The sequence below is a fragment of the Mustelus asterias genome, chromosome 9, assembly GCF_964213995.1.
Source record: "Mustelus asterias chromosome 9, sMusAst1.hap1.1, whole genome shotgun sequence".
In the NCBI taxonomy this organism is placed as follows: Eukaryota; Metazoa; Chordata; class Chondrichthyes; order Carcharhiniformes; family Triakidae; genus Mustelus; species Mustelus asterias.
This window is the reverse complement of record NC_135809.1, coordinates 117,285,232-117,312,578: the sequence shown is the minus strand read 5'-3', so window position 1 is coordinate 117,312,578 and position 27,347 is coordinate 117,285,232. Positions and strand designations below refer to the sequence as shown.

Below are 27,347 nucleotides of genomic sequence, written 5' to 3'. Positions count from 1 at the left end.
ATTTCTGTTTGACCATCACACTCTAAACTCAACTTATCCTCTTTGTCCCATGAGAGACACTATGAGCTTGCGCCATCTTTCTCTATCTTCAGCCACATTTTGTCCTTTGCCCCATCTCACTCACCTTGGCCACAGTTCTACGACAGGTTGTTTTTGGCCTGTCTGGCTTACTCTTCCATGGCGTGTCCACCTAAGAGCCACTGTGGTTATTCGCTCCGATGGTATTCTGAATGCGTGGCCAAGCTAGCAGAGCCGGCAGTACTTATAATGCTCTGACAGCCAGTTTTTTCATTCAAGTCTTAGTTGGAGATCCTGTTTGACCAGGAGATGTGGCAGATTCTCCTTAGGCATCCATTACTGAAAGCGTCTACTTTGCTCATATCTGATTTTATGATTTGCCAGCATTCTGATCCATACATGAGAACAGATTTGACATTGCTGCTTATTGACTTTATGCGGTATTGCTTGGACTTCCAGGTGGGTTGGAGTCAAGTAAATGCATTGCGGGCCTTGCCTTGATGTCCTTCTTGGCCCCATTATCTTTGCTGATGAGACTTCCTAGGTAAGTAACATATTCTACTCTCTCAGAGCAACTCCATTCAGAATTATAGGTGCAGTGGGCTTGGCATTGGTCAGTACCTGGGTCTTGGTAGTACTTATTTGCAGACCAGTCCTACTCAAAGCTGATCTGCCAGTCTTTTCCTGTAAATAAGTCTATCTGGATGACAGGACAGCTAGGTCGACAGCAAAGTCCAGATCTTCCAGGTGGGAGGAAAGGGTCCACTGTCTGATGCAATGTTTCTCATGATCCAGTGGTGACATTACCCAGCTCTGCCCAACTCCCGACTTTATGGGGAACCAAACAGATAGTGAGTTATTCATGATGACACTGCACTCAAAGTGTTGACAGAATTTGCTGATCAGGCTAACCATCTTCTGTGGGATTCTATAAGACCTGAGTATCATTTACAGGCTGTCCCTATGTAAACTGTCAAATGCCTTCTTAAAGCAAACAAAGTTTGCATGCAAGAAGCAATTCCAAGCACTGCTTGATGTTATGAGGTGTGAAGATTTGGGCAACGCATCCTCTTTCTGCCTGGAATCCCACTTGCTCTTGCCTCAGACTGGTGTCAATAGCTTCATCAATCCTTTTTAAACAGGATCTTGTAGAAAACCTGGCTGGGGATAGTAAGTCGTGTTATTCCTCGTCAATTGTCACAGTTGCCTTGGACACCCTTCTTTGACAGTTTGACAATGAGGCCTTTAGTCTAGTCATCTGGGATGATATCCTTGAAGAGGTTGATGAGCATCCTACTGGCAGTGCTGAGGTCAGCTTTTAGCATGGATAGAGTCAATGCCAGAAGCTTTTCCGCTCTTCACACTCTTAAAACCAAATCAAACACACCTTTGTAGTGCTTATATTTACTGGTTTCTCCTACTTAAATTTAAATTGCTGGATTTTCCTGCAGAAGATGCAACCCAAGCCTCCCAGCTAAAAAGTGAGGGTGAGTCTGCCTCTGCTTGGCTGGGTCACCCCAAAGGGAGATCATTGGTTCAGGTCCTCCATCGGGAAGAAACCCCAATTCTGAGAGCTATCCGCCACTCAGGTGGCAGACAGCAGGGGTGGGGAGGGAGAGAGGGTGGGTTTGTCAGGACTTGGGGCGAAGGGCACCCTATGCCCAGGGGAACACCAATCAGAAGGAGCCTCTGGAATTTTCCCACCTCCCACAATGAGGCCAGGCACCTGCCACCAGGGGCAAAATACTGGTGGCAGTGGGAGGAGGTCCTTCAGTAGCCATTCATTGATTGGACCACCTGACACCTACCTATCTGAATAAAATTCCAGCTGCAACATGTAGCTAACATGCATAGCATCTTCCCCATGTGGTATCCCCACTGCCGGACAACCCAAATGGAAAACAGAACAGATTCACAGCCAACATAAAAGAGAATCCAATAGTCTTCATCACATGGGGTGTTTATTAAATCCTAAAAGCAAATCTTGCTAAACCATCAGCTCCAGCTAGCAGGGCCTTTTGGCTAAGATCAAGTGTAGTATCAACATGCTGTGCTTGGTTGAAGTCATTAGGTTACATTTTAGCTTCATTTGAAGCAATTTTTAAAAGCGGCATCTCGGCCTTTTGGCTAAGATGCAAATGAGATCAAGCCTTGGAGGAGGAGCTATACCAACTCCAATCAGCTTCGATCATGTAGATCAAGCCCAAGACAGGAGGTGAGAGCCCTGTCTTGTCAGCTTGGATCGGGAATGTCTCAACTTGTTGAGACTCTGAATTGGACTTGATTTGATTGAATTGGAATAAAAATACAAAAACAAAACAAGCGGAGGGATTCCAGCAACTTCCCAGACATGGCGCTAGCCCTTTGGCTAAAATTTAGGATGTTCTTCAGAGGTGTGAACCTGGCAAAACCCTGTTCCAACACAAATTCCACCCCACCCTGGAGGAAACTTATTTTCCACTTTATTCCTCACCCAGGACCGAACAGATATGTTTAAAATGATGAGTGTTTGATCGGGTAGATCTGCAGAAGGTGTTTCGATTTCAAGGAGGAATAAATCAAATAGGAATTCAGGGGAAACTACCTTAATTGAGTGGAGAATGTGGAAATTGCTGTCACATGGAAAGGCTGAAGTGAATATCACAGATTTACTTGAGGGAAACTAGGTAACTACATGAGGGTGAAAGGATTAGAAGATTTCTTAAAGCAGGGAGGGAGGGAGGAAGTTCATGTGGTGCATGAACAATAGCAGAGACCTGTTGCTCTGATTATCAACTGTAAATTTTATGTAATGTCAGCTTCTAATCGATCACTATAATATAATTGACGACCATGGCCCATGCATGCATGTTAAGTAATAACAAAAGCAAATATTTTCCAAGAATGGCACTGTAGTATAAAGAGTCTGGTACATGTAAGGTTAATATGGGACTGAGTACAGCATTACCCACACTGTGATGTAAGAGAACAGATGTCCCACACCCAGGGTCAGCCCAGTGTTGGGACAGGGCCATCTGTAATAGCAAGCATGGAGACGGCTCCTGGACTCTACCCTTTATTTTATATTTGCAAATAGTTCCAAGAGTAAATAAAGACTTAACAATTAACCTATGTCTGACTGTGAAGACTTCTTCAGACCTGCTGCGCTGTGATCAACAACCTACAACATGGTGGCAGCTTTTAGAATAACGTAAGGCTTCGCAGAAATTACACAGATAAACTAAAATGCTGAATGACCGAGAAAAAAATTCAGCAAAGCAGCCTAACCTGAAAAGATGCTCCAGGTGCAGAGGCGCGGAGGGAAAAAAAAAGTCTCCAGGAAAAAGCTCCGAAAGAAAAGCTTGGAAGCAAGAGGCAGAAATTTAAAATCCTTGCGGCAAAAGACTCCAATTGGAAGTCCAGCTTCCAATCCCAGAGTACTGACTCAACAGACCTACCAAAGGTGAGCTAAATCTTTTAAAATTCCATGCTACAGTGAGGCATGGCATTCTAGCTCAGTCTGAAAAAAAGTGTCTTAATAACTCACTGAATGTTCCAGAGGAATTACGACTCATTAAACCTAGCTAAAGGCAAGTGACTGCCAGGATTCGATGAATTCATGACTTTAAACTTAAGCGCTGAACAAGTGAACTCTGCAGACTGTAGTTCCAGGCAGCCATTGCTGAAAGAGATTTTAAGCTGATTGTGAACGCCATTATAGCAGAAACCGACAAAGGCAGCAAGCTGGGAAATTCCCTTGGTCTCCAAGTGAGTGGTGAAGCCACCTCGACATTCAGAAAGTGCTTAAAGCAGAACCTAAAATTTAATAACGGATCAGAATTCCGCACATCCAAATCAATTCAGACTAATCCAAGGTCCAGATCAATAGGGGATGTTAGGGGACAATATTCTTAGCGCAGTATCATTTCAGGTTTAGACAAAAAGTCAAAAGCAGAGTAAGTTAACACACTTTACACAGTAGGCCTGACTGCAGATGACATTACTGCAAGACAGAATCAATGAATTATCTGCTAAATTTGAAGTACAAAAATCATTTGGGTGGCATGGTGACACAGTGGTTAGCACTGCTGCCTCACAGCGCCAGGGACCCAGGTTCGATTCCCAGCTTGGGTCACTGTGTGTGGAGTCTGCACATTCTCCCTGTGTCTGCGTGGGATTCCTCCGGTTTCCTCCCACAGTCCAAAGATGTGCTAAATTGCCCCTTAGTGTCAGGGGGATTGGCTAGGGTAATTGCATGGGGTTGTGTGGATAGGATGGGATTGTGGTCGGTGCAGGCTCGATGAGCCGAATGGCCTTCTTCTGCACCGTAGATTCTATGATTTGATGTTTATTTCAATCTAAGCAGCAATAAAAATCTCAAAATGTCTAAATTTAACAAGTCCAGCAGTCGGGAGAATCTGTCAATTCATTCATCAATAATCTGTACGGGATAGCAGAAGGTTGCGAACATGAAGACTTAAACTCAACTCCGAGACAGAATAGTGGTAGGAGAAGTAACAGATGGTGCACTCTTTAAACTCATGCAAGCAAAGCAAGATCTAAACCTGGAAAAAGCAATCCAAATAGTTAAGGAGTCAGAAGTCTGTGACAGCACAGAACCATTTTAAGGGGAGAAAGTAAACCGTGGTGGAGAGGCAACTCATAGTTCAGCTGGATAAGCCAAAAAGACACAGGGACACTAGCCCAGGGAACGTAATACCTAAACTGGCCAGCAGAGTGGCCATGCCAATGGAGTGACCAATGCCTGTGGTGTTCAATGTCCTGCAACTTCAGCCCAATGCTTTCTGTGAACAGGATTAGACAAAAATTCTGAAACGCATAGAAGGCCCAAATATCATCCAAGAGTTCGAGACTGCAAGCCCAGAAAACACAGTTATGCTTCTTGGGTGAGGTCAAAGATCTTGGTTTCTCATTTTGGAATGCGAACATTTTAGTCAATGGCCATTTAATAAAGTTTAAATTAGACACAGGAGCCAACAATCCTATCGGACAAAGAACCATGGCTAAAAGATCTCTGGCTTCAAACAACAAACACACCACTCTATGGGGCCAGAGGAATCCGACAGGGTCATGTGATGATGTGGTGAATATGCAAAGCTGGGTCTGTAACAGAGGAAAAAAAGCTCTTGCAGAAAGCAGTTTAGTTTGCAGCTGAAGCCTGGCTGAAGTTAGAAAGATTTTGCAGGCTTCGGGAACTGTAACTCTCTCTGAAAGTTCCAAGACCGTTAACAAGTGTTATAGCAAGTATGCCTGGGTTTGCTAACTGTATTTAAAAGTGGATTTGATTTATGCATGAATGTAGCATATATGGAACGGGAACAGTTAAAAGCTAGAAAGTAAAATTGTTTCCTTTCATTTATAAATATTGTTCAACTGTTAATAGTTAAGCTGATTCATTTGTTAGAGTTACATTTAAACTGTGTTATTAAATAAGGTTCATTTCACTATAGAAGATCCCTACTTTTGTCAGTGGAATCATTCCTGGAAAGAAATATCCTATCCTCACACTTATGCCAAAAAGGAATAATTGTTGGTCTAGTCAAGCTTCCTAATGTAACTTGGGGTTCCGGTCCGGGTCCCTAACAGTGACAAACAAATTTTCAAGCTGATGTCCACCATCCGTAAGCAGGTTCTCTCTTCAGCAGAGATATCTGTGCAGCCTCGATCTCAACATGGCAGAAGATGTCAGGACTATTGTTAATAATATAGAACTGCAAGTTTCTAAGCACTCAAACAGAAAAAGTAGCATCCTGACTGGAACTTCTCTTTGTGGAGCAGGTTTGTCCATTCTCATGTGCTGGAAAACCTCAAATGGTGAGACCCAGGAGGTAACGACGAGCCTCCAGTGGAGGTTGTAAAAAGATCAGCAGTCTGATGAGCTTCAACCTCTGGTTCCAATGACGTACAGCATTTCAACACTGCCAGCATGCCAATGCCAAAAGATGCTGGAACCTGGTAGTAGCCATCCATTGCTGGTGGCAAAGCCCAGAGGTGAGCATAACACTAAACCTCATTTTAGTCACAGGAATGCTCACCCTCCGCCATAGAGGATATCATCACGACCATCAGAACAAAAGGAGCAAGAGATGACAAGGAAACCAATACAATGTTCATCCACCCCGCAACGAACAAGTTAGGGTGGCAACCTCCAAACGAAAAATGAAAATATACCCTGATGCCAGGACAACCTCCAAATCTACAGGAAGAATCAGCAGCGACTGAGCCTACCACTCCTCCGACAGTAATGCGAGGGAAATATGGAAGATTATAAGGTTCCAGACCGCCTAAACCTTTGAATTCAAGAAATTGAAGGGGGAGATGGGGATAATAATAATGTACTAATGACAATGTGATTGTATGATGGCAATAACAATGCAAGACATACGGTAAACTATAATGACTTAAAATACATTGCATAAAGACTGAGGAGGGGGTGGGGGAAAGAGAGATGTCGAAGGATCTGGCGCATGTAGGGTTAATGTGAGACTGAGTACTGTACCACCCTCACAGTGATGCAAAAGAGCACATGACTTGCACCCAGGGTTAGACACAGCCAGGTCTATCAGCAAGCATGGAGACCACTCCTAGCCTGCACATTTTGTCCATCTGTAAACAGTTCTAAGAGTTAATAAAGACTTAACAGTTAACCTAAGCCAAGTTTGACTATAAAGACTTCTTCAGACCTACTGAACCGTAACCAGCCCCCTACAACAGGTATCACTGAATTAGTTTTAGTCGCTGATGATTTTGACTTACAGCAGCGATCACGTGACATGAATGGAGAGTTGGGGGTGAGTTACAGGACTAATTTAAGCAGGAGTTCAGATGACATTATAAACAATAGAAGTAAAAGGCAAGCAGTTGTAAATGTCAAATTATTCCCTTGATTGGATCACCGGCTCATAACTCACTACCTGACAATCTGTTTTGCCATAATGTTATCTTGGACTGTGGGGATATTTCCCCTTTCTCAGCAGTATAAGTGATGGCTGATCCTGCACATCATGTCCTTAATGTGCAATGACATTCAGACAAGAGTATTAATCCCTTGTCATATCATCAGTGCATTATTTATTTGGCAGCTAGTTACCAGAATCTAGTGTCTTTGATATAAATATATGGTACATAATTTGATAAAATAGACAGAGAAAGTTTAATGTTACATTTATTTCCACTGCTGTTGTTCATAGCCATGATTAACAAAAGATCCTAAATTACAGTCTTTTGCATTGTTTGTATCTTATGTAATATAATGAAGCACTAAGGAGGCAGCAGCAGTCTTAACTCTGCAAATAATTTTCTCCCTCTAATTGAAATGTGCTCTTATTGTGGATATATCTGAAGGTGTGGGTGGTTGTATTTCTAAACCGCACCTCCTCTTTCACATAAAGCTTACAAACAGCACACACTCCATTAATTAACTCCTTTGACTAGCATTCATCTATTGCTACCTGACAAATTGCACCCAGATGTTAGTGGAGTAGGAACAAACACAGATCAAAGTTGCTGAGGGAGATGTGTTTGATCTGTCACAAGTACCACGGCTGTTGATGGAAGCAAATTATTTCCCTTTAGATTAATCCGAAGCAAAAGGGCCACAAGGGGAGAGGCTGACAGTGAAAGCTTCCAGCCAATCAACAGGCTTTACAAGCCAAGTCCCAGAGGACCTTGGGAAACAGCAGTGTAGCCATGACAATCTGCTGCTGCTCACCATTTATTAACCCAATCCTTGCTGCATGCCAATTTAAAGTTGGATCAGGTGGCAAGGATCGGTTGGATTGTACTGTTGGCTTGTTGAATACAAGAGACACACAGACAATTCTCTTTTACATGATGATACACGTTCTTGATGTCTTTAAACTTCCAACTGAATGAGAAAGGGATTGGCCCATATTAATACAAAGAATAATTAATACAAAATAGTTCGGATGACTGAGCTATCGATGAAGTAAACTAAACACAAAGTTCCTTTCATTTAAACAAAATTTAGAGTCTTAAAAACGGGATGTTCTCAAAATATAAATTTGATCTTGTAGTGGTGACCAATTCCACTCAAGCTTCAGCCAGCAGGAGACTTGGCACATAACCTGGAAATTAAGTGTACGTCATGATGTAGTGTCATCAGTACTGAAGCAGAAGTGCATGACCCGCATTTTGCTTGAAAAGGAGTTAATTACTGCTTTGCATAGAAAATTTGCTTCAATTAAGCAATTTCCCCTCATCAAAGCTCTAGATCAACTCCTTCATGACCTTACTTTCCTACTCAGCTGGGCTAGGCAGTTGCTTTATCCTGAGAAACAGTGGTGAACAGCTTTGGCTGTTCTTGAACTACTTGCAGGAGGTGGAGGAGAGGTGGGAGCCATAATTAAGCATTGCTGGTCAGTCCATATCCTGTAATAATATTACTCCTGCCCTGGAGAATGGAGTGGAGACTAAGCTGTTCTGATGAAAATAGTGGTCGAGGCTGGGTCTTGAACTCTGGTCTCCTAAGCTCCAGTGACCTGGTCACCTTCTCAAACTCACTTTTTTCTACCTAACTGCAAGAATCAATAATTAAAGGTGTGATGGAATTGATCCAGTCTCCTCAGTCTCACGCCACCCTCAAGACGATGAACGCAAAGGCAAGGAGACGAGGAGGAAATGGGCCTACAAGACTCGGACTCAAGCCCTCAATACCTGATGTGAGAAAAACTAAGGTGGTTCCGGAGATGTGCACCATTTTGGTGGTGATTGTACCCATGGAACTCAGCTGAGTGGGAGCTGCTGTTGGATGAGAATTATTGGCAAAATCTCTGTGACGGTGGAGCTGGAGTTCCACCCGAGGAAGATCAGAGCTTTGAAGGACTTTGTGGCAGAAATTGGAGCCAATCATGCTCAGTGGATTGCCTGATAAATCTGAGATCTAACTTTGTTGAATATGCCATTCAATGTGTAATTTATATTGACTGTGATTTGCCTGATAATTCATGTTTAATTTTCTTGATTTTGGTTTGGGCGTTAAATTACAAGTTCTGAAAAGGTGAAAGGTCCATTGGTTGTTTTCAGAAGGCATTTACTTAACAGAATACATAAATCCCAATGGCAGGACTGGCCCAGCAGAGGTGGCAGCCAAGTGGCATACAGTTGTGAGGGAGTTGCCCTGGGAGTCCTCAACATCGACTACAGACCCCATGAGGTTTAATAGCAATCTGGTCAAACATGGGCAAGGAAACATACCCACCCCCCTCTCAACTGATGAAACAGCGCTCCTCCTTGTTGAACACGACTTGGAGGAAGCACATAGGCTGGCAAAGGCCAAGGGTGCAGAATGTCCACTAGAGGTGCGGTTGGGCACATCAATGTCCACCACCAAGAGTGACTAGGTAGCACCACTAAACACCGAGCAGGCCGAGTCCAAAAGGACATAGCTGCTAGACTGTGTCTGCAGCAGGAACCAACAAGAAAAAACACACTTGACCTCATCCTCATCAATCTGCCTGCTGCAGATGCATCTATCCCTGACAGTAACGGTAGGAGTCACCACTGCACAATCCTTGTGGAGACAAGTCCCACCTTCATATTGAGAATACCCTGCATCATGTACCACCATGCAAATGGGATAGACTTTGAACAGATCTAGCAACTCAAGACTAGGTATCCATGAGGCTATCATCATCATCATCATCCATCAATAATCTGCTAACTCATGGACAGGCACATCTCCCACTCTACCATTACCACCAAGACAGGAGATCAACCTTGGTTCAATGAAGAGTGTAGGAGGGCATGCCAGAAGCAGACAGACAGACAGAGCTAAGTGATCCCACAACCTACAGATCAAATTTAAACTCTGCACTCCTGCCACATCCAGCCATGATTAGTAGTGGACAATTAACCAACCAACTGGAGGAGGCTCCACAAATATCTTCATATAGAATGATGCAGGAGTTCAGCATCTTTGTGAAAAAGATAAGGACGAAGCATTCATAATGATCTTAAGCTGAAAGTGCCATGTGGATGATCCATCTCAGCCTCCTCCAAAGCTCCCCAGCATCACAGGTGACAGTCTCCAGCCAATCTGATCCAGTTCACATAAAACCAAGAAACAGCTGAAGAAACTGCATAACATCTGGTAATATCTGAACCTGACAATATTCTGGCAATGGCACTGAAGACTTGTGCTCCAGAACTTACCACATCCCTAGTCAAGCTGTTCCAGACAGCAACACCACCAGCACCTACCCAACAATGAGGAAAATCACCCAGGCATGTCCTGTAAATAAATAGCAGGACAAATCCAACCCAGCCACTTACCACCTCCTCAATCAACTGTCGATCATCAGTAAAGTGATGGAAGGGGTTATCAACAGTGCTAGTAAGCAGCACTTGCTCAGCAATAATCTGCTCACTTATGCAAAGTTTGGTTTCCTCCAGGGCCACCGAGCTCCTGACCTCATTATAGCCTTGGTTCAAACAGAAAAAAAAAGCCAAATGCGAGAGGTGAAGAGAGTGACTAAGCTTGACATCAAAGCAGCATTTAACCAAATATGCATCAAGGAACCCTAGTAAAGCTAATCAAAGGGAAATAGGAGAAAACTCTCTGGTGGTTGGAGTCACACCTGGAACAAAGGAAGATGGTTGTTGGAAGTCAATCAGCTCAGTTCCAGGACATCACTGCAGGGATTCCTCCAGGTAATGTCCTGGGCCCAACCATCTTCAGCTGCTTCATCAATATCCTTCCTTCCATCATAAGGTCAGAATGTTTGCTGATGATTGTACAATTTCAGCACCTTTCTCAACTTCACAAATACTGAAGCCGTCCATGTCCAAATGCAGCAAGACCCGGACCATATCCGGGCTTGGGCTGACGTGGCAAGTAACATTCATGCCACACAAGTGCCAGGCAATGACCATCTCTAACAAGAGAGAATTTAACAGTTGGCCCATGGCATTACCATTGTTGAATATCAACACCCTAGGGGTTACCATTGACCAGAAACTGAACAAGCCATATAACTACCATGGCTATAGGATTAGGTCAGAAGCTAGGAATATGACGACAGGTTGAGCTACTCCCGACTCCTAAAAGTCTGTCCAGTATCTACAAAGGCGCAAGTCAGGAGCGTGATGGAATACTCTCCACTTAACCGGATAAGTCAGCTCCGACAACCCTCAAGAAGCCTGACACCATCCACGACAAAGCAGACTGTTTTACTGGCACCCCACCCACAAACATCCACTCCTTTCACCACCGACACACAGTAGCAGCAATGTGTACCATTTATAAGCGGCACTGCAGGAATTCACCAAACCTCCTTAAAAAGCACTTTCCAAATCCAAGACCACTGCCATCTAGAAGGACAAAGGCAGCAGACATATGGAAACACTACCACTTGGAGCTCCCCTCCAAGCTATCCACCATCCTGACTTGGAAATATATTGCTGCTCTTTCACTGTTGCTAGGTCAAAATCTGGGAACTCCCTCCCTAATAGCACTGTGGGTGTACTTACACCTGCAGCGGTTCAAGAAGGCAGCTCATCACCGCCTTCTCAAGGGAAATTAGGGATGGGCAATAAATGCTGGCCTAGCTAGCTAAACCCACATTCCCAAGAATGAATTTTTTAAAATGAATACATTTCAAAAGTGTAGGCACAGTCACAATGGGCCAAATCACCTCCTTCTGTGCTGTGAAATTCTATGATTCTCTATATTTCTTAATAAACTGTAAACACGATTTGTCCAGATAATTAAAATGAGCTTTCTGACCCCAGCATGTTAGTGCCTCTTTAATGCAAAGCTTTTTGCTGGAGGTGCTAACACAGATTAATGCATTTCTGCCCATCTCACCCCAGGTCAGACAGCAGGAGGCACAACAACCTGCCAGACGTACAAAATACCATGGTCTCCTAGCTTGCTACATAGGGAGAGTTGTCAGGTTGGTATTAACAGATTCTACCTTCACAAGCAATCAATCCAGGATTACCACTCTTTGCGCATTAACAGACAGGTGTCCATTGGGACTTCAACCTGTTCCTAAAAGATGCTGTACATATGCTTTACTCTATTTATCTTATCAAAGCCCTTCGTACTGTTAAAGCCCTCGGACAAGTCACCTCTCAGACGACGTGTTCAGATTTTTAGAAAGCCGTAGGCATTTAAAAATTTTGTGGGATGAGGAAAACAAGGATCTTTCCGGAAACAGGTTATTTTTAAATATTTAACGACTGAACTCATCCTGATGGGAAATGAAGCTGCCAGCATCACTGGAACACCCGAATACAGTCAAGAGGGAAAAAAAAGGTGCAATTGTCACGTAAATGTGAAGGCTGATGCTATTTTTATAAAGAAACCATTAATTAGCTGTAATCTTTGCAAGATTGACCTACTTGTGACTGCCCCCTGTTATGATGTGATGGTTCAAAAAGTAATTTTCCAAGAAGATCCTTGTCACATATACCCAGGAGACAGAGAAGTACCGAAACTGTTCCTTAACCGCAGGGAGCGCCATTTTCACAAGATAATAGCATATTTCTGAACAATATTCTGGGCAGCAAACAAGATGCCCAACTGACTGCATTTCTCACAATAGCAAAGATAGAAGCCACACTGAAACACCAATTTAAAAAAAACTGGAAAATATTTTCATTATTTAACTTTTGATTTGAAAACACGGCACATGTCCAGGCCTGATGTATGAAAATTGCAAAGCAGTTTCAGTTCACACTTGTATTAAAGGAGTCTCACCTAAGTTCACTCTGTAATCAGGTCTGACCCTGTCCCAGATATAGGCTACAACCTCAGCATCAATGCAATGCCTAATGTTGTGCACGCCATTAGTCGCAGCGACTGTGTTGATGTCGACTGGAGGGTTTTGGTGCTTGAACAGCACTTTCTGTTTAAAGATGACAAAATCTCTCCAAAATATTGAATTTCTAATGATACCCAAGGATGAAAAAGAGATAATTAGACATTAAAATTCTGATTTTAAGGATCCGAACATTCCAGTCTTTGATTTTAATTTTGCCGAGGCACGGTTTTCACTAATCTGACTACATATGATCAATTATAAGGTTATGGGGGTCAAACACCTCACCAGACATTTGAACATGTAATCTCGGTTGACAGTTCTGCACTGCACCAAGGCTGCGCTCGGCAGTCGGAGGTACCAGCTTTCACACAAGATATTAAACTGAGGAGGCCCTGTCTGCCCCCTCAGCTGGACTTAAAAAGGTTCCTTGGCTATATGTGAAGAAAAGCCTTGAATTCTCGGGCACCACTTCCCTTTAAATGAACATCATTAAAATAGACCATCTCTGGACATTATCTCTTGCTATTTGAAGGGCGTTACAGTGCACAAATTGGCTGCCACTTTCGTGGCATGTGGGTGTCGCTGGCTGGGCCAGTATTTATTGCCCATCCCTAACTGTCCTTCAGAAGGTGGTGGTGAGCTGCTTTGATGAATTGCTGCAGTCCATGTAGTGTAGGTACACCCACAGTGCTGTTACAAAGAGCGTTCCAGGATTTTGATTCTATGGCGTGTGGGGCTAGAAGAGGAACTTGCAGGTGCAGTTTCCATGCATTTGTTGCCCTTGTCCTTCAAGCAGTTATTGCCCGTCCCTAGTTGCCTGAGGGCAGTTGAGAGTCAGCCACATTGCTGTTGCTCTGGAGCCGCAAGTAGGCCAGACCAGGTAAGGACGGCAGATTTCCTTTCCAAAAGGACATTAGTGAACCAGATGGGTTTTTCCGACAATAGTTTCATGGTCATCTGTAGATTCTTATATCCAGTTATTTTCATTGAATTCAAATTCCACCATCTGCCGTGGCGGGATTCGAACTGGGTCTCCAGAACATTAGCTGAGTTTCTGGATTAATTGTCCAGCGATAATATCACTAGGCCATCGCCTCCCAAAGTGAAGTATTTACATGCATTCAATTGTATGTGCAATGGTAGCAATACCATACATTGAAAATTATCCTTGATATACTTTAATGGAATAAGTTCCTATCAAGTAACCCTCAGTATATTTTGTAATGCGTTTTCCAATTTCTTCGTCAAGATAATTAATAATTTAAAATTCTACCTTTTAAAGAGCTTTGCATTTAACAGTTAGAGTATAGTAAATTACAACACTTCTGGCGATAGCAAGTAATTCAATTAAAAAGACTAATCTGAAGTAAGATGAGTGTGTAACGGAGAACTAATACTGAAAGTGAACTTCAGCCAGTACAACTGAAACACTCCTCTACCAATTCCTCAGGTTCATGCAAGTTTTAGAAGTAATGTTAACAACTTGAATTTATGAATGCATCTTCAATACAGAAAAAAAATGCTGCAAGGTAAATTAATACTAAGCCAAAGTAGTAAAAATCAGGAGGGGGTGACCAAAAGCTTAGGGGGGGAAAGGTGAATTTTTAAGGTGGCCAGTAATCAGCAGACTGAAGAGAGAGGTGGAAAAGGGAATGAGTTTGGAGCGCGCGATGTGGACAGTTTAAGGCACAGTTGTGAATGGTGGGGTGAAGACAGTAGCTGGTGCATGGAGGTGATAGTTGGAAGAATGCAGAGTTCTTATGGAGTTGTAGAGGGTTAGCAGAAATAGGGAAAGATGAAACAATCACGGATTTAAATGCGTGAATGAGTACTATCAGGGACTGGGAGATTGTGTGCAAGTGCAGTAGTGATGAGCAAGCAAAGTCTTAATTGGCTCCTGGTCCAGCTGTTGGATTTTGAAACTCACATCCTTGTTCTCAAATGCCTTCATGTCCTTGCCCCTCCCTATCTCTGTAACCAACTCTCCCCAGACTTCTGCAATCGTCCAATTCTGGCATCTTTCATGTCCCCAATTATAAGCACTCCATGACTGATGACCATGTTTTTGGCTCTTGAGCTAGTCCCCAAGCTCGGTAATTCCCTCAAGTTCTTTGCTTCACTTCCTTTAAAAATGCTCCTTAAAATCTACCTCTTAGACCAACCTGTCCCAGTATCTTCTTTTGTGGCTCAGTATCAAATCCAGTTTGATAATTGATGAATCGCCTTACATTACAAGTGCTATATCAATGGAATTCTTTGTTGTTATAGGGATGGCAGAAGGTCTTCATGGTCTAAAGCAAGCATGAAGGCAGGAACTGCAGGAAGTGACTGTCGGTGGCTAGGTGAAACTATAATTAAAAGTACAACTTCTGAGCTGGATAATGGAGAGAAATGTTAGAGGGAGATAGTCATGTCAATTGCTGCAAAGAGGAAGACGCAAAGAAATAATGCACCATGGTCACAGTCACATCGGATGTCATTTGAGAACTTGATTAGCATTATTTCAGATGGCAGCAGGTGGTGTTACATGAAAAATGTACATAAATTTAGGACCTAACAACATATTCAAGGGCTTGGAGAGGGAAAAGGTTGGTTAGAGGTCAAACAGTTTGCAAGGGCAGCAGTGGAAAAAAGGGTAATGATGGTGGATTTTAAAAACAAAGAAATAATACCTGGAGATGAGGGAATCATTTACAAAAATCAATAGGCATGGCGATTAGTCAGGGGAGTCAGATAGTCAGTAGTTTAGTTTGGAATGGGTTCAAGGAAGCAGAAAATGGATCTGACATAAGAACTAGGAGCAGGAGTAGGCAATTCAGCTTCTCAAGCCTCCTCTGCCATTCCATACAATCATGGCTGATCTCATCACAGCCTCATCTCTAACTTCCTGTCCGCGCCCCATAATCACTTCATTCCTCTACTGATTAAAAACCTATCTATCTCCTCCTTAAATTTGCTAAGTGTTCCAGCATCCACTGCACTCTGGGGTAGAGAATTCCACAAATTCACTTTTTGAGTGAAGTCATTCCCCCTCATTTCTGTTTTAAATCTGCTACCCGTTAGATTAAAACTATGGCTTTTCAAGGAGAAACATCCGCTGTACGTCTACCCTGTCAATCCCCTTTAGTATTTTATATACTTCAATCAGATCTCCTCTCATTCTTCTAAACTCCAGCAATTATAGGCCTAAACTGCTCAATCTCTCTTCATAAGTCCTTCATCTCTGGAATCAATCTAGTGAATCTTCTTTGAACTGCCTCTAATGTATTTACATCCTTCCTCAAGTAAGGGGACAAAAAACTCTGCACAGTACTCCAGATGTGGTCTCGCCAATTCCCTATACAATTGCAAGCGTACTTCCCTACTTTTATACTCTATTCCATTAGCAACGAATGCCAAAATTCCATTTGCCTTCATTATTACCTGTTGGACTTACATATCAACTTTCTGCAATTCATGCAGAAAGACACCCAGATCCCTCCACACCAAAGCATTTTGAAGTTTCTCTTCATTTAGATAAAAGTAGCCTTTTTATTCTTCCGACCAAAATGGACAACCTCACACTTGACCACGTTAAATTCCATCTGCCAAATTTTGGTCCACACACTGAACCTATCCATATCCATTTGTAATTTAAAAAATTTTATCATCGCAACTTGCTTTCCCATCTATTTTAGTGTCATCTGCAAATTTGGCTATGGTACATTTTACCCCTGCATCCAAGTCATATGCAGAAGAAGAACTTGGAGAGGATACAAAATGAGATGGGAGAGAAATTCAATGTCATACTTACAGTAAACATTAAAGAGGATGGATGTGACTTTAGAAATTATTCAGAAATTCTCTTTCTCCATTAACTTACAGTAAGAGATATAGATCAAAAGAATACCTGACTGATGTCACATGCCAACAGAAATCATTTTTCATTGAGAACTTTACAATATATGAAATAACTAATAAAAACTGGCAGTACTTGACAAAGATAAAAGCAGAGACATCTACACTCCAAGCTTTTCATATTGCAGACCACTTAGTAACATACAATTAAGCCTCATATTTTCACTGTATGCTAATACGTGTGATTATAATAAATCACAGGCCAGGTATAAACTTTAAATGAAGCCCCCATTACTTGAACATACCTCAAGATGGTGATCCAACAGATGGAAATTTAGGATTTAGGATTTATCCACCTGTGAGGCAGCAGCAGCACTATCCACGCTTCAAAGCCCCCAAAATTCAGATTGGAGAAGCCACCAAATAAATATTAAAGGCAACAGAAACAGAAAATGCTGGAAAGTCTCAGCAGGTCGGACAGCATCTGTGGAGAGAGAATGGTGCCAACGTTTTGAGTCTGGGTGACCATTTGTCAGAGCCCTTTAAGAGAAAAGGGCAAATTGGAATGAGCTGACTGGACCTCAAGGCCAACTGCCAGGGCTCAAAGAGTTGTAAATGTGTCACTCCCCCTCTAAAGAAAGCATGAGCACTGATCTCTAAGTAAGCTGGAGTTCTCCCATCACAACCAAATAATCCATTCAATAATTCCTGCTGGTTGGATGGGCACAGGGATCAAAGAAAAATTTTCCCAAACTGAACTGAAATAAAACCAACCAGGTGTCCAGTTAATAAACAGTGAACCACTCATTTCATAAATTACACTAAACCAACAACACAATGACCATTTTGATCCTACTCAATACGGGTGGTTAGCACTGCTGCCTCACAGTGCCAGGGACCCGGGTTCGTTTCCCGGTTTGGGTCACTGTCTGTGTGGAGTTTGCACGTTCTCCCCGTGTCTGTGGATTTCCTCCAGGTGCTCTGGTTTCCTCCCATAGTTCAAAGATGTGCAGGTTAGGTGGACTGGCCATACTAAATTGCCCCTTCGTGTTGGGGGGACTAGCTGGGGTAAATGCATGGGATTATGGGGATAGGGCCTGGGTGGGAATGTGGTCAGTGCAGACTTGATGGGCCGAATGGCCTGCACTGTAGGATTCTATGATTATCTCCTAATGTGATCCTTTTTCTGACCCTAGATGATTAGTTTTGCTGTCAGCGGACAAGAGGAATGGCTGGATTCTGCTTTCCTCTGAAATTCTCCAAAAACTACAAGTTTCTGACCTCAAGTATGCAGTCAGGGAAATACAGAGGCGATGGACAGATTGGCAAAAGAAAAGTTTGCTCAAGTCACTCTCATGAGCTCAAGTAATTCACAAATGACTCCTAACAGTGAAATATAGCAGAAAATTGCAAGAGCTGGTCCTTGCCCATTTTTGCAGATACAGAGATGTTACTTGGCATTGGGGGTCCAAAAGTTCAGAATAAAGTTTGTCATTTTAAATTGAGGGTGGAAAATCGTGTGTGCCATCTCAAGAAAGCACATGCCAAACGGAACAAGTGGGAATGCAGCTTCAGTAACACAGAATTTAAAAATCTCATTCTATATTTAAATACTCAGTTGTTTGTACTACAACTGATTATTTCATTTATATAATTCATCACCTGTTGAAATGCCCTTTAATCTGGACAATAGGTTGGCTCTTTGAATCACATTATCGAATGATGGTGTAAATTTAAACTAAAAGCTTGCTCTCCTCACTGAGTCACTCTTAAAACTGTCCAAATAAAGAGGTTCAAATAAAGATAGCACTAAACCACTGCGTCCTCATGCGACAGCCGATGAAAGCTGCTGAGAGGGTCCAGAAATAGTCAAAAAGGACAAACCTCTGTGACCTCCCGTCCTGCTGGGTTTGATCTGACAAAGAGAGGTGGAGCGATTGTGCAGCTCCATTGTCTCAACTGTCAGATCAGAGAAAACACTGTAAGGCTCATCATTAAGGTTTATGGGGCTGCAATTGAAGAGGATTAAAAGCAAAATCTATTGAGATCCTTTTAGACTGGAGAATAACATTAAATAACTATTAGAGGCTTGGCTCAATAATGCTTTACTGTGGCTCTTGCTGGGGCATTCACAATTCCAGGAGTGCACATGTTCTCTCCCAGCTGCGTGACTTCATTTGTTGAGGGTTACCCATAAACTACATCTTAAAATAATTCTCAAGCTTTAGAGCTCTGTCCAACTTTTAAAGAATGCAGACAATAATGAAGCGCCAATACTTTTGAGAACAGCTTTGTAAGCATGTCTGAGTTTCAAAACATTTTCCCTGGAAAGCACACATCCATATGTCGTGTCTGATTGCGAAAATACACTGAAAAAAATCTTCATCAACAAGCCAGAGGTTAATATGGCTGAAGAAAGAAAATTCCTGAAAATAAATGATTTATCTTGAAAGGCATGCCTGATGGAGAAACTTGGTCACATATCGGCCTCTGACATTTATAAATAGATGTTTCTTATATGATCGAAGGAGAATCTTGTGATAAAGACCTACACTTATCTATTGCTGTCAATATGTTGGTTCCAATAGACATCAGACTTGGCAGAACCACTAGTTTAGGGAGGGGAGGGGGTCAAAATGGTTTGAAAGGTAATAGGATCAGAATACATTTACTCAAATCGGAACACCGTTTTTTTTAAGCTAAAATGATCATAAAATGAGATGTGGATATCTCTCCCTCATTGCTAGCAATCCTGTCAGGCACACAGACTACATCCTACTTCTGTTTTTTTTAGCAATTTTACGTTGCAGAATTTACAAGCAAGTACATAGCATGCCACCAGGTAATCTTATAAAGATATTTACCATCTGTTTATACTTAGTCTGTAAAGCTGCCTGCAAACCACAAATCACAATATATTGTAATAACACTGCCATTTTGCCCATGCGTACGTACACCTTCCAATTTTGTAATAACACAGCTCAGGCATGTCTATGGAAATGGTCTTTCTATGTTATTGCTACTAGTTATTCCACTCCAGTTATTTGAAAACCTGAATGAACCAACAATAGCGAGCGGTTTCATGGGAGCTCAGAAGCAAGACATCACTGGCACATGCAGAGAGTTTGGATGGCATTCTTAATTCTCAACCAATGACAGATGGTGGACAAGGGTCAAATGACAGTCACTGGTTTAAATGCCAAAATGAACAGGAGAGTGGACAGCATTTCTGACTCGCCCTTCCCAATTTGAAAGCAGAGTAGATAATAGCACTCCATCAGGACATTTTTGTACAAGCTTCACATTTCCCTTCCCTTCACTCCAAGGAAAAGCAAGGTAGTTCCAAATGCTTCCTGTACTACTATTGCAGAAGCCATTGCGGAAACAACAAACAAAAACTGATCACTTTTTTAGTTGAAAAACTGCAAATTGCTTCATTTGCATCAATGGAATCAGCAACATTTCCATCCATTGTGTGCATCATTTTAGTTCATGGAAAATGGACCTGTTCCTTTTGGGACCAGATAGTAATATGCAACACTGATCCTGTGATACTATGAACAGCCAACATTAACTTCATGTGCACCCCTAACCGTACAACAACCTCCCAGTCATCTGGCAATCGTTTGTTAATAATCAGATAGATAAACAGTTCCAACAGTCAAGCATTCAGTATTCTGGTCGGACACATGCACATGTTCCTGTAAATCTTTACTCCAATGTGCTCACCTTTTATGATTTAAAGTAGCAGGTCTGATAACTGGATGGCCTTACAATAGACAATCGCGTGCAAAAGAAAGCATGAGCATATCATAGAAAATGAATCATAGAAACCCTGCAGTGCAGAAGGAGGCCATTCGGCCCATCGAGTCTGCACCGACCACAATCCCACCCAGGCCCTACCCCCACATATTTTACCCGCTAATCCCTCTAACCTACACATCCCAGGACTCTAAGGGGCAATTTTTAACCTGGCCAATCAACCTAACCTGCACATCTTTGGACTGTGGGAGGAAACCGGAGCACCCGGAGGAAACCCACGCAGACACGAGGAGAATGTGCAAACTCCACACAGACAGTGACCTGAGCCGGGAATCGAACCCGGGACCCCGGAGCTGTGAAGCAGCAGTGCTAACCACTGTGCTACCGTGCCGCCATATAGTTATGGCTTGTTTATATTTAGGCAATTCATGTACATTCCCCTGAAACAATTGAAACTGGATTAAGGGATACACTAAAGCTGCATTTTTTTTAATATTTAAAAAAACAAGGTGTCAACAAGCAGTCCACAGGTTAACATTATGCTGGTTATTTTTGACAAATGCAACTGTTTCCATCAGTAGTTGTACTGGACCACTAGTTTCAAGCATCAGGTTTGTTTTTATTCGAACAGGCAAATCAAAAGGAAAGTCATTAATGGTACAGGTCGATTTGGTAGCATTGATTGAATAGTAATTTGGACAAGGGAAGTATCTGCACATCAACACATTGAGTTTTATATCAAGATGTTTCATGTGAAGTAGAAATAAGATACTTGGAAGGGGTGATCCAGCAACAGGATTCAACGAAGGTCTCAGAATCTGACCTTCCTTTATTTTGGAAAGTTCTCAACTGGGCTGAGCTAATGTCAAAAAGATGCTGCTTTATTCAAGTTAATCCAATCAAATGATACCTCCAAACTTTGGGTTGAGAAAGGAGCTAAATTAATCTGACAAAAATAATCCAAATACGTGAATAATTTCTAGCCCAAAGTTCCCTGAAGAAAAACAATTCTAGTACATGCTGGCCTGTTTTAAAACAGATTTATTAATAAATTACTTCTTTATGGGCGGCACGGTAGCACAGTGGTTAGCACTGCTGCTTCACAGCTCCAGGGTCCCGGGTTCAATTCCTGGCTCGGGTCACTGTCTGTGTGGAGTTTGCACATTCTCCTCATGTCTGCGTGGGTTTCCTCCGGGTGCTCCGGTTTCCTCCCACAGTCCAAAGATGTGCGGGTTAGGTTGATTGGCCAGGTTAAAAAAATTGCCCCTTAGAGTCCTGGGATGCGTAGGTTAGAGGGATTAGTGGGTAAAATATGTGGGGGTAGGGCCTGGGTGGGATTGTGGTCGGTGCAGACTCGATGGGCCGAATGGCCTCCTTCTGCACTGTAGGGTTTCTATGGTTTCTATGGTAAAATCGAGCAAAGCTTATGCATAATCCTTAAATACAGGTAATAGTGCCAAAAAATATGAAACCTAACTGGCAAGTGTAATGGCAGGGGCCTAAAAATCATCGCAATAGGAAGATTTGCTACAGTGCCATCCCAGAATAACAGGAGTCACTAAATGGATGCAGATGCGACGCGTCTTCATCAGACACATTAAAAAGTGATGGTGTCTACACATCAATTTTGGACGAGAGTGTGTTGCAGAGAATGGCTGAGTGTTTTCCCCACAGGCAGTACACAACTATTGACTTTTTTTTTTCTCCCCCTCCCTCCCCCATTAGCTGTGTAGGGTAAATATACATTTATTGAAGGCTATAATGGAAATCTGAGGGTCTCCTGTCCTGGGGCCAGAAGAGAAGACAAGCTATCACATCATGTAATGGCAGCCCATCTGTGACAGACCTGACCTACATTTTCCCTCCTCTTGCTCACAACTGTCTGCCTATGCTTTGAGAAGATGTTTTATTATAAGCAGAAAGGAAGTGCATGCTGGGCATGCCTACTTAATGTCTTTAGTGAATCCAGATTTAACCTCCCTTATAGCCAATGATTACTAATGTTCCAGCAAACAAGCTGAATAATAAGGGAAATATTTTGTTCTTTCATTTAGGATTCTCAGTGCAAAAATATTATTCAAAACCATTATCCAAGCATTCCATTTAATTTGCAAGAAGACACATAAATGTGGCAAGAATTTAGGCATTTGCAAATTAGGTTATACACTGAATTTGAGGTTAGCAAAGAGAGAATGCATGCATAAAAATAAATGCATATAGTGGTTTAAGTAAAAGTATGCAGAAAGAAGGTCCTCTCATCATAGTTACACATTAATAATTTATTGATTTTAGCTACTCGAGAAGCTTCTTTTAATTTAAGTGATAGTGAATTGATGACTTAGAAAGCTGCTGCCTTCACAAAGCTCCTCAGCAGAACCTACCACGACGCTGCAGGTCATACTCTCTCTTTGTCTCTTCATTCCCTAGTATTTTCCACGCCTGATCAACTTCGATGAACCTCTGTACGCACTCCTCAAGTTCTCCCACTGGCACATCTGCACTCTGTTTGTCCGGGTGATACTGCCAATCAGAAAACAGGGGGGGTGGTGGTAGAGGGAAGAGAATGGAGAGAAATAAAGTTGAGTGTGAAAAAAAAATCAATACTGTAGCTCAGATTTTGTTTTGGGGAGGGCAGCAGAGAATGAGGTGATCGGGAATACGAGTCAAGACTGTAGGGCCCGAGAGACTGCAGCCAGGTTAATTAAACCACAGGAGTCACAGACATCGATGTCACAACCTGCTCCGACAGCATTTTCTGGATAATTTGCTGTTGGCGCTGTTGGCATTATGGACAATTTACCACGAGATGTTGTGAACAGGAAGAATGTGAAACAAAAAAGGGGGCAGGGGATGTGCGAAAGAGAGAAAAAAAAAATCATAATACACAAGTCAAACGTGCAGCTATTCAAAAATTTTCAATGCCACGATAATCGCAATATATTTTAAAAATTAAGTATGGGTGAATACAACTCCAACTCGTAACTGTCAGCAATTATGTTCATTCAGACAGCATTTATACCTAATACAAGAACACATTTTGTTTATTTACTGCAGAGAATTAATTATAAATGCAATAAGTGGTTATAAAGAAATCCTAGCCTGTTATATTGAGCTGAAAATCCAACACAGGGAGATACTTTAACTGCCAGCTTACAATTAATTTCAGAGTAATAAATACGAAGTCCAGCCTATTTTGTCTTTGACCCGATTAATGTCACATCTTATCGCTCCTGGTGGGGTCTGACATTAGCGGGGTAAAATCATATGAAGAATCTATCTTGCCACTGCAATGCTAAAACCCTCCACGTACTGTATTACATTTGAGAGAACACCACTAATTAAAACAGAGTGTGGTCTCCTTATCTACATCCCACTAAATTAATTACCAGCTGTACTTTAGGCACTTTAAAATGTAGTATTAGACAACCTAAATGGTGCTTGACTTTCTTCTCTCTGAACAGCATTTCAGTCCTTTCAAATATAATAATAAAAGAGGTTCAGTACAAACAGGTTGCTGTCTGGAAGCACCTCTCATTTGACATTTAACTCATGGGTCTTTGTCCTCTTTTATTGTGGAAGTACCTATGTAGCATTTAATTAAAACAAGAGCACATCTGCTAGTAAACGTTTAAGCTTCTGTAATCCACTAAACACTTCTTTTGTGATCAAGGTAAGGATTCAATTTACTGAAAGGTATTGAGCACTGTATGTGAGACTAAATACACAGACTTTATGTAAGCAGGATTATATTGATTCATAAAAAGTGCAGACTGAGTTTCATAACACAAAGCGCAAGTGTCAGGATTTTTAAAAACAGTATTACCTTTGAACTCAACAAACCCATTTGAGTTCTTACTATATGATTACATTCCTTTTTCTATGCAATTTTACTATCTCAGCTGTCAGGGACGGTAACTGTCTTATCACAGCACCCACACATTACAATAATGAAATGCTTTAATCACATTTTGCCCAATTTTAAGAAACCTCAGATGAGCAATGGGAGTTTCATCTGCCAGTCCTAATTAGCACTTGATTTGGTTTTCACATGTTACATTAAAAGGAAAGCCCAAAACTCTATAATGGCATCAGTTAACCCTGTAGTGACAGGATTTGTTTTGTAAACCATGGAGCTCTCATTAACGGTGTAGTGCATACTTGTAAGGGGCTTTGTGGTCAATGACATGATACCTTTTTGTGCAGAAACACCATGTTTCCGAGCACTCTATCAACACCTCCAGAGCATTATTCTACTTTATATGTATTCTCTCAGTTGCACGCAATAACACCTGGTTTCAACACAGGGAAAGGGAAAGGGCCAGTTAACCTAAATTAATAGAACTGTAGAATAATACATGCTACCCTTAATATTCATATTCCCAATCTTAATGCATATAGTCATTTTGTTGTCCCATACTAGTCAACAAAACACTTTCCAAGCATCAAAAGCTGACCAACCCCAAGAGCACCAGAAAGTTAGAGAAATCACCATTCCCAAATTGTGTCCTTTTTGTGTATCATTGGGTGGAAGCAACTCCAGACTAAGGCAGCCAGTAGGATGGGGGAAGGGTGGGGGGAGAGATTTAGAAATGGATGTCAGGTAAAGTATTATTCAAACTTCAAAATTAATTCACTATTTTCCCAATAAGACTGATTTTCAACTCAAGTGGCATACTAAAACAAGCTAATTTTAACCGCTTAAAAACTGGGATTGAGACGGGTATCTTATGTAGCAAAAGGTGGACAACTGAAATTCAAAAGGGCATATCTTTCATGCCCAGAGGTTAAACAGGGATTTATACCACCCTGTGAATGGAAAACGTTCTCCACTAAATGGCCTATGACTAATTTAAAATTAAGCCCCCTTGTTCTGCATTCTATCAGAGAGAATAGTTTCTATCAATCTGCCTTATTGAATTCTAAATTTATGCCATCAGTCCCCATAACTTTACTCCTAAACTTACATTACAATAATTTTATGTCCAAAAGACAGCATCCGTTTCCTAGGGTCCGATCCGCATCATGAAACCACACCCTCTCTCTGAACCAAGGCCATATTCATCCAGTCCCTGGACCGAAAGGACCTGAACCTGTTGCCCTTCAAGACATCCCATCACAGCAAACTGGTCCTTTCATCTGCCTGTATCGTGAGACGCCACAATGTAAATGGTGATCTTAACAGTCTGAACCATTTCAGCACAACATTCTTCATAGAGAATCTGGTGAACTGGGGCGACGACAATAATCTCTCCCTCAATGTCAACAAAATGAAGGAGATAGTCATTGACTTCAGGAAACATAGTGGAGGGCATGCCCTTGTCTACATCAATAGGGATGAAATAGAAATAGTTGAGAGCTTCAAGTTTCTAGGTCTCCAAATCACCAACAATCTGTCCTGGTCCCTCCATGCCGATGCCATAGTTAAGAAAGTCCACGAATGCCTCTACTTTCTCAGGAAACGGAGGAAATTTGGCATGTCAGCTACAACTCTCACCAACTCCTACAGATGCACCACAGAAAGTATTCTTTCCGGTTATATCACAACTTGGTATGGCTCCTGCTTTGTCCAAGGCTCAGAGCAATAAACGACAAAGGGTAGTGAACGAAGCCCAATCCATCACTCAAACCAACCTCCCATCCATTGACACTGTCTACACTTCCTGCTGTCTCAGAAATACAGGCAACATAATCAAGGACTCCACACACCCCAGACATACTCTCTTCCACCATCTTCCACGGAGAAAAAGATACAAAAGTCTGAGGTCACATACCAACCGACTCAAGAACAGCTTCTTTCCTGCTGCCTCAGACTTTTGAATGGACGTATCTCGCATTAAGTTGACCCTTCTCTACACTCTGGCTATGACTGTAGCACTACATTTTGCACTCTCCCCTTTCCTTCCCTATGTACGGTATGTTTTGTTTGTTTAGCGCGCAAGAAACAATACCTTTCACTGTATACTAATACATGTGACAATAATAAATCAAATCAAAGATATGTCAAGTCTCCATAATAATCACCACTGCATTCACTACTTCAGCATCAGTGTACCAGAAGTACTCCCTGCTGATTGTGAATCGCATGATGCGCTTTACTATCCTCGCAATTCACGAGCTCAGCAGTGCCCCAAATTACTGCAATTTATTTTTCATAAAACTATCAGTCCTGTCGCATGTCCTATATACAGGATAGTCCTCTTAAGGCAACAATATTCATGCCATTGAACTAAATGCCTATGATTATGCTGCATGATTTATATTACACCAGTGATGGCGGTGTTAAGAAGTAATTAGTTGCACATAGTGCATCACACCTGGCTAAAACTGATGAATGAGTTGGAGAACTTTAGAGAAAGCCTTATTTATCAAGATAGAATCATAAGCCTAGAATGATGCAGGACAGAAAAACTGGCATTTAGACCCAACAAATCATGTTTTTTGTCAATGAGCTACTTACATCTTCTCTGGCTTGCATCCATACATTTTTAATGTTCCTCTTTTTCAAGCAGCTATTTAAATCACATTTAATTCACCTTTGAACTCTATTTCAGCCATGGTTCACGGCAGAGCATTCCACATTCTAACCACTCAGGACCTTTTGCCCCAACGCCTAATTTATTTCTCTGTGATCATTTTAAATTTATAGTCCATTATCGTCTTGGCAGCTCATGAACACAAGTCAACAATATCTCCTATTGCGCTTTTCGTAATCCTGGGACTTCTGTCAAGCCATGCCTTTACCTTTGATCAAGTGAAAAAGCCCTCTTAGTGGTAACCTTGCATCCTTGGCTTTATCCTAGGTGAATATACACCACAACGTTTCTACTACTTGTTAGCTCTTTCCTCTAAGGGGGAGTCCAAAACAATACACAAGACCCAAGGATTTGAGCAAGTTCAATATAACTTGCTTGTTTTTGTAGTCCAGGCCTTTAGATGCAGAAA

General features: G+C 41.9%; 1 protein-coding gene across 1 annotated transcript in view; it reads right to left on the bottom strand.

Moving 5' to 3' along the window:
- The window catches only part of dnajc24 (DnaJ (Hsp40) homolog, subfamily C, member 24), a 78,871-nt gene that overhangs the window by 21,757 nt on the left and 29,767 nt on the right, over positions 1-27,347 (bottom strand). The window contains exon 4 of the mRNA XM_078220929.1: positions 22,787-22,925. Within this exon, the coding sequence (XP_078077055.1) occupies positions 22,787-22,925 (139 nt within the window). The remainder of the gene's footprint in view (positions 1-22,786; positions 22,926-27,347) is intronic.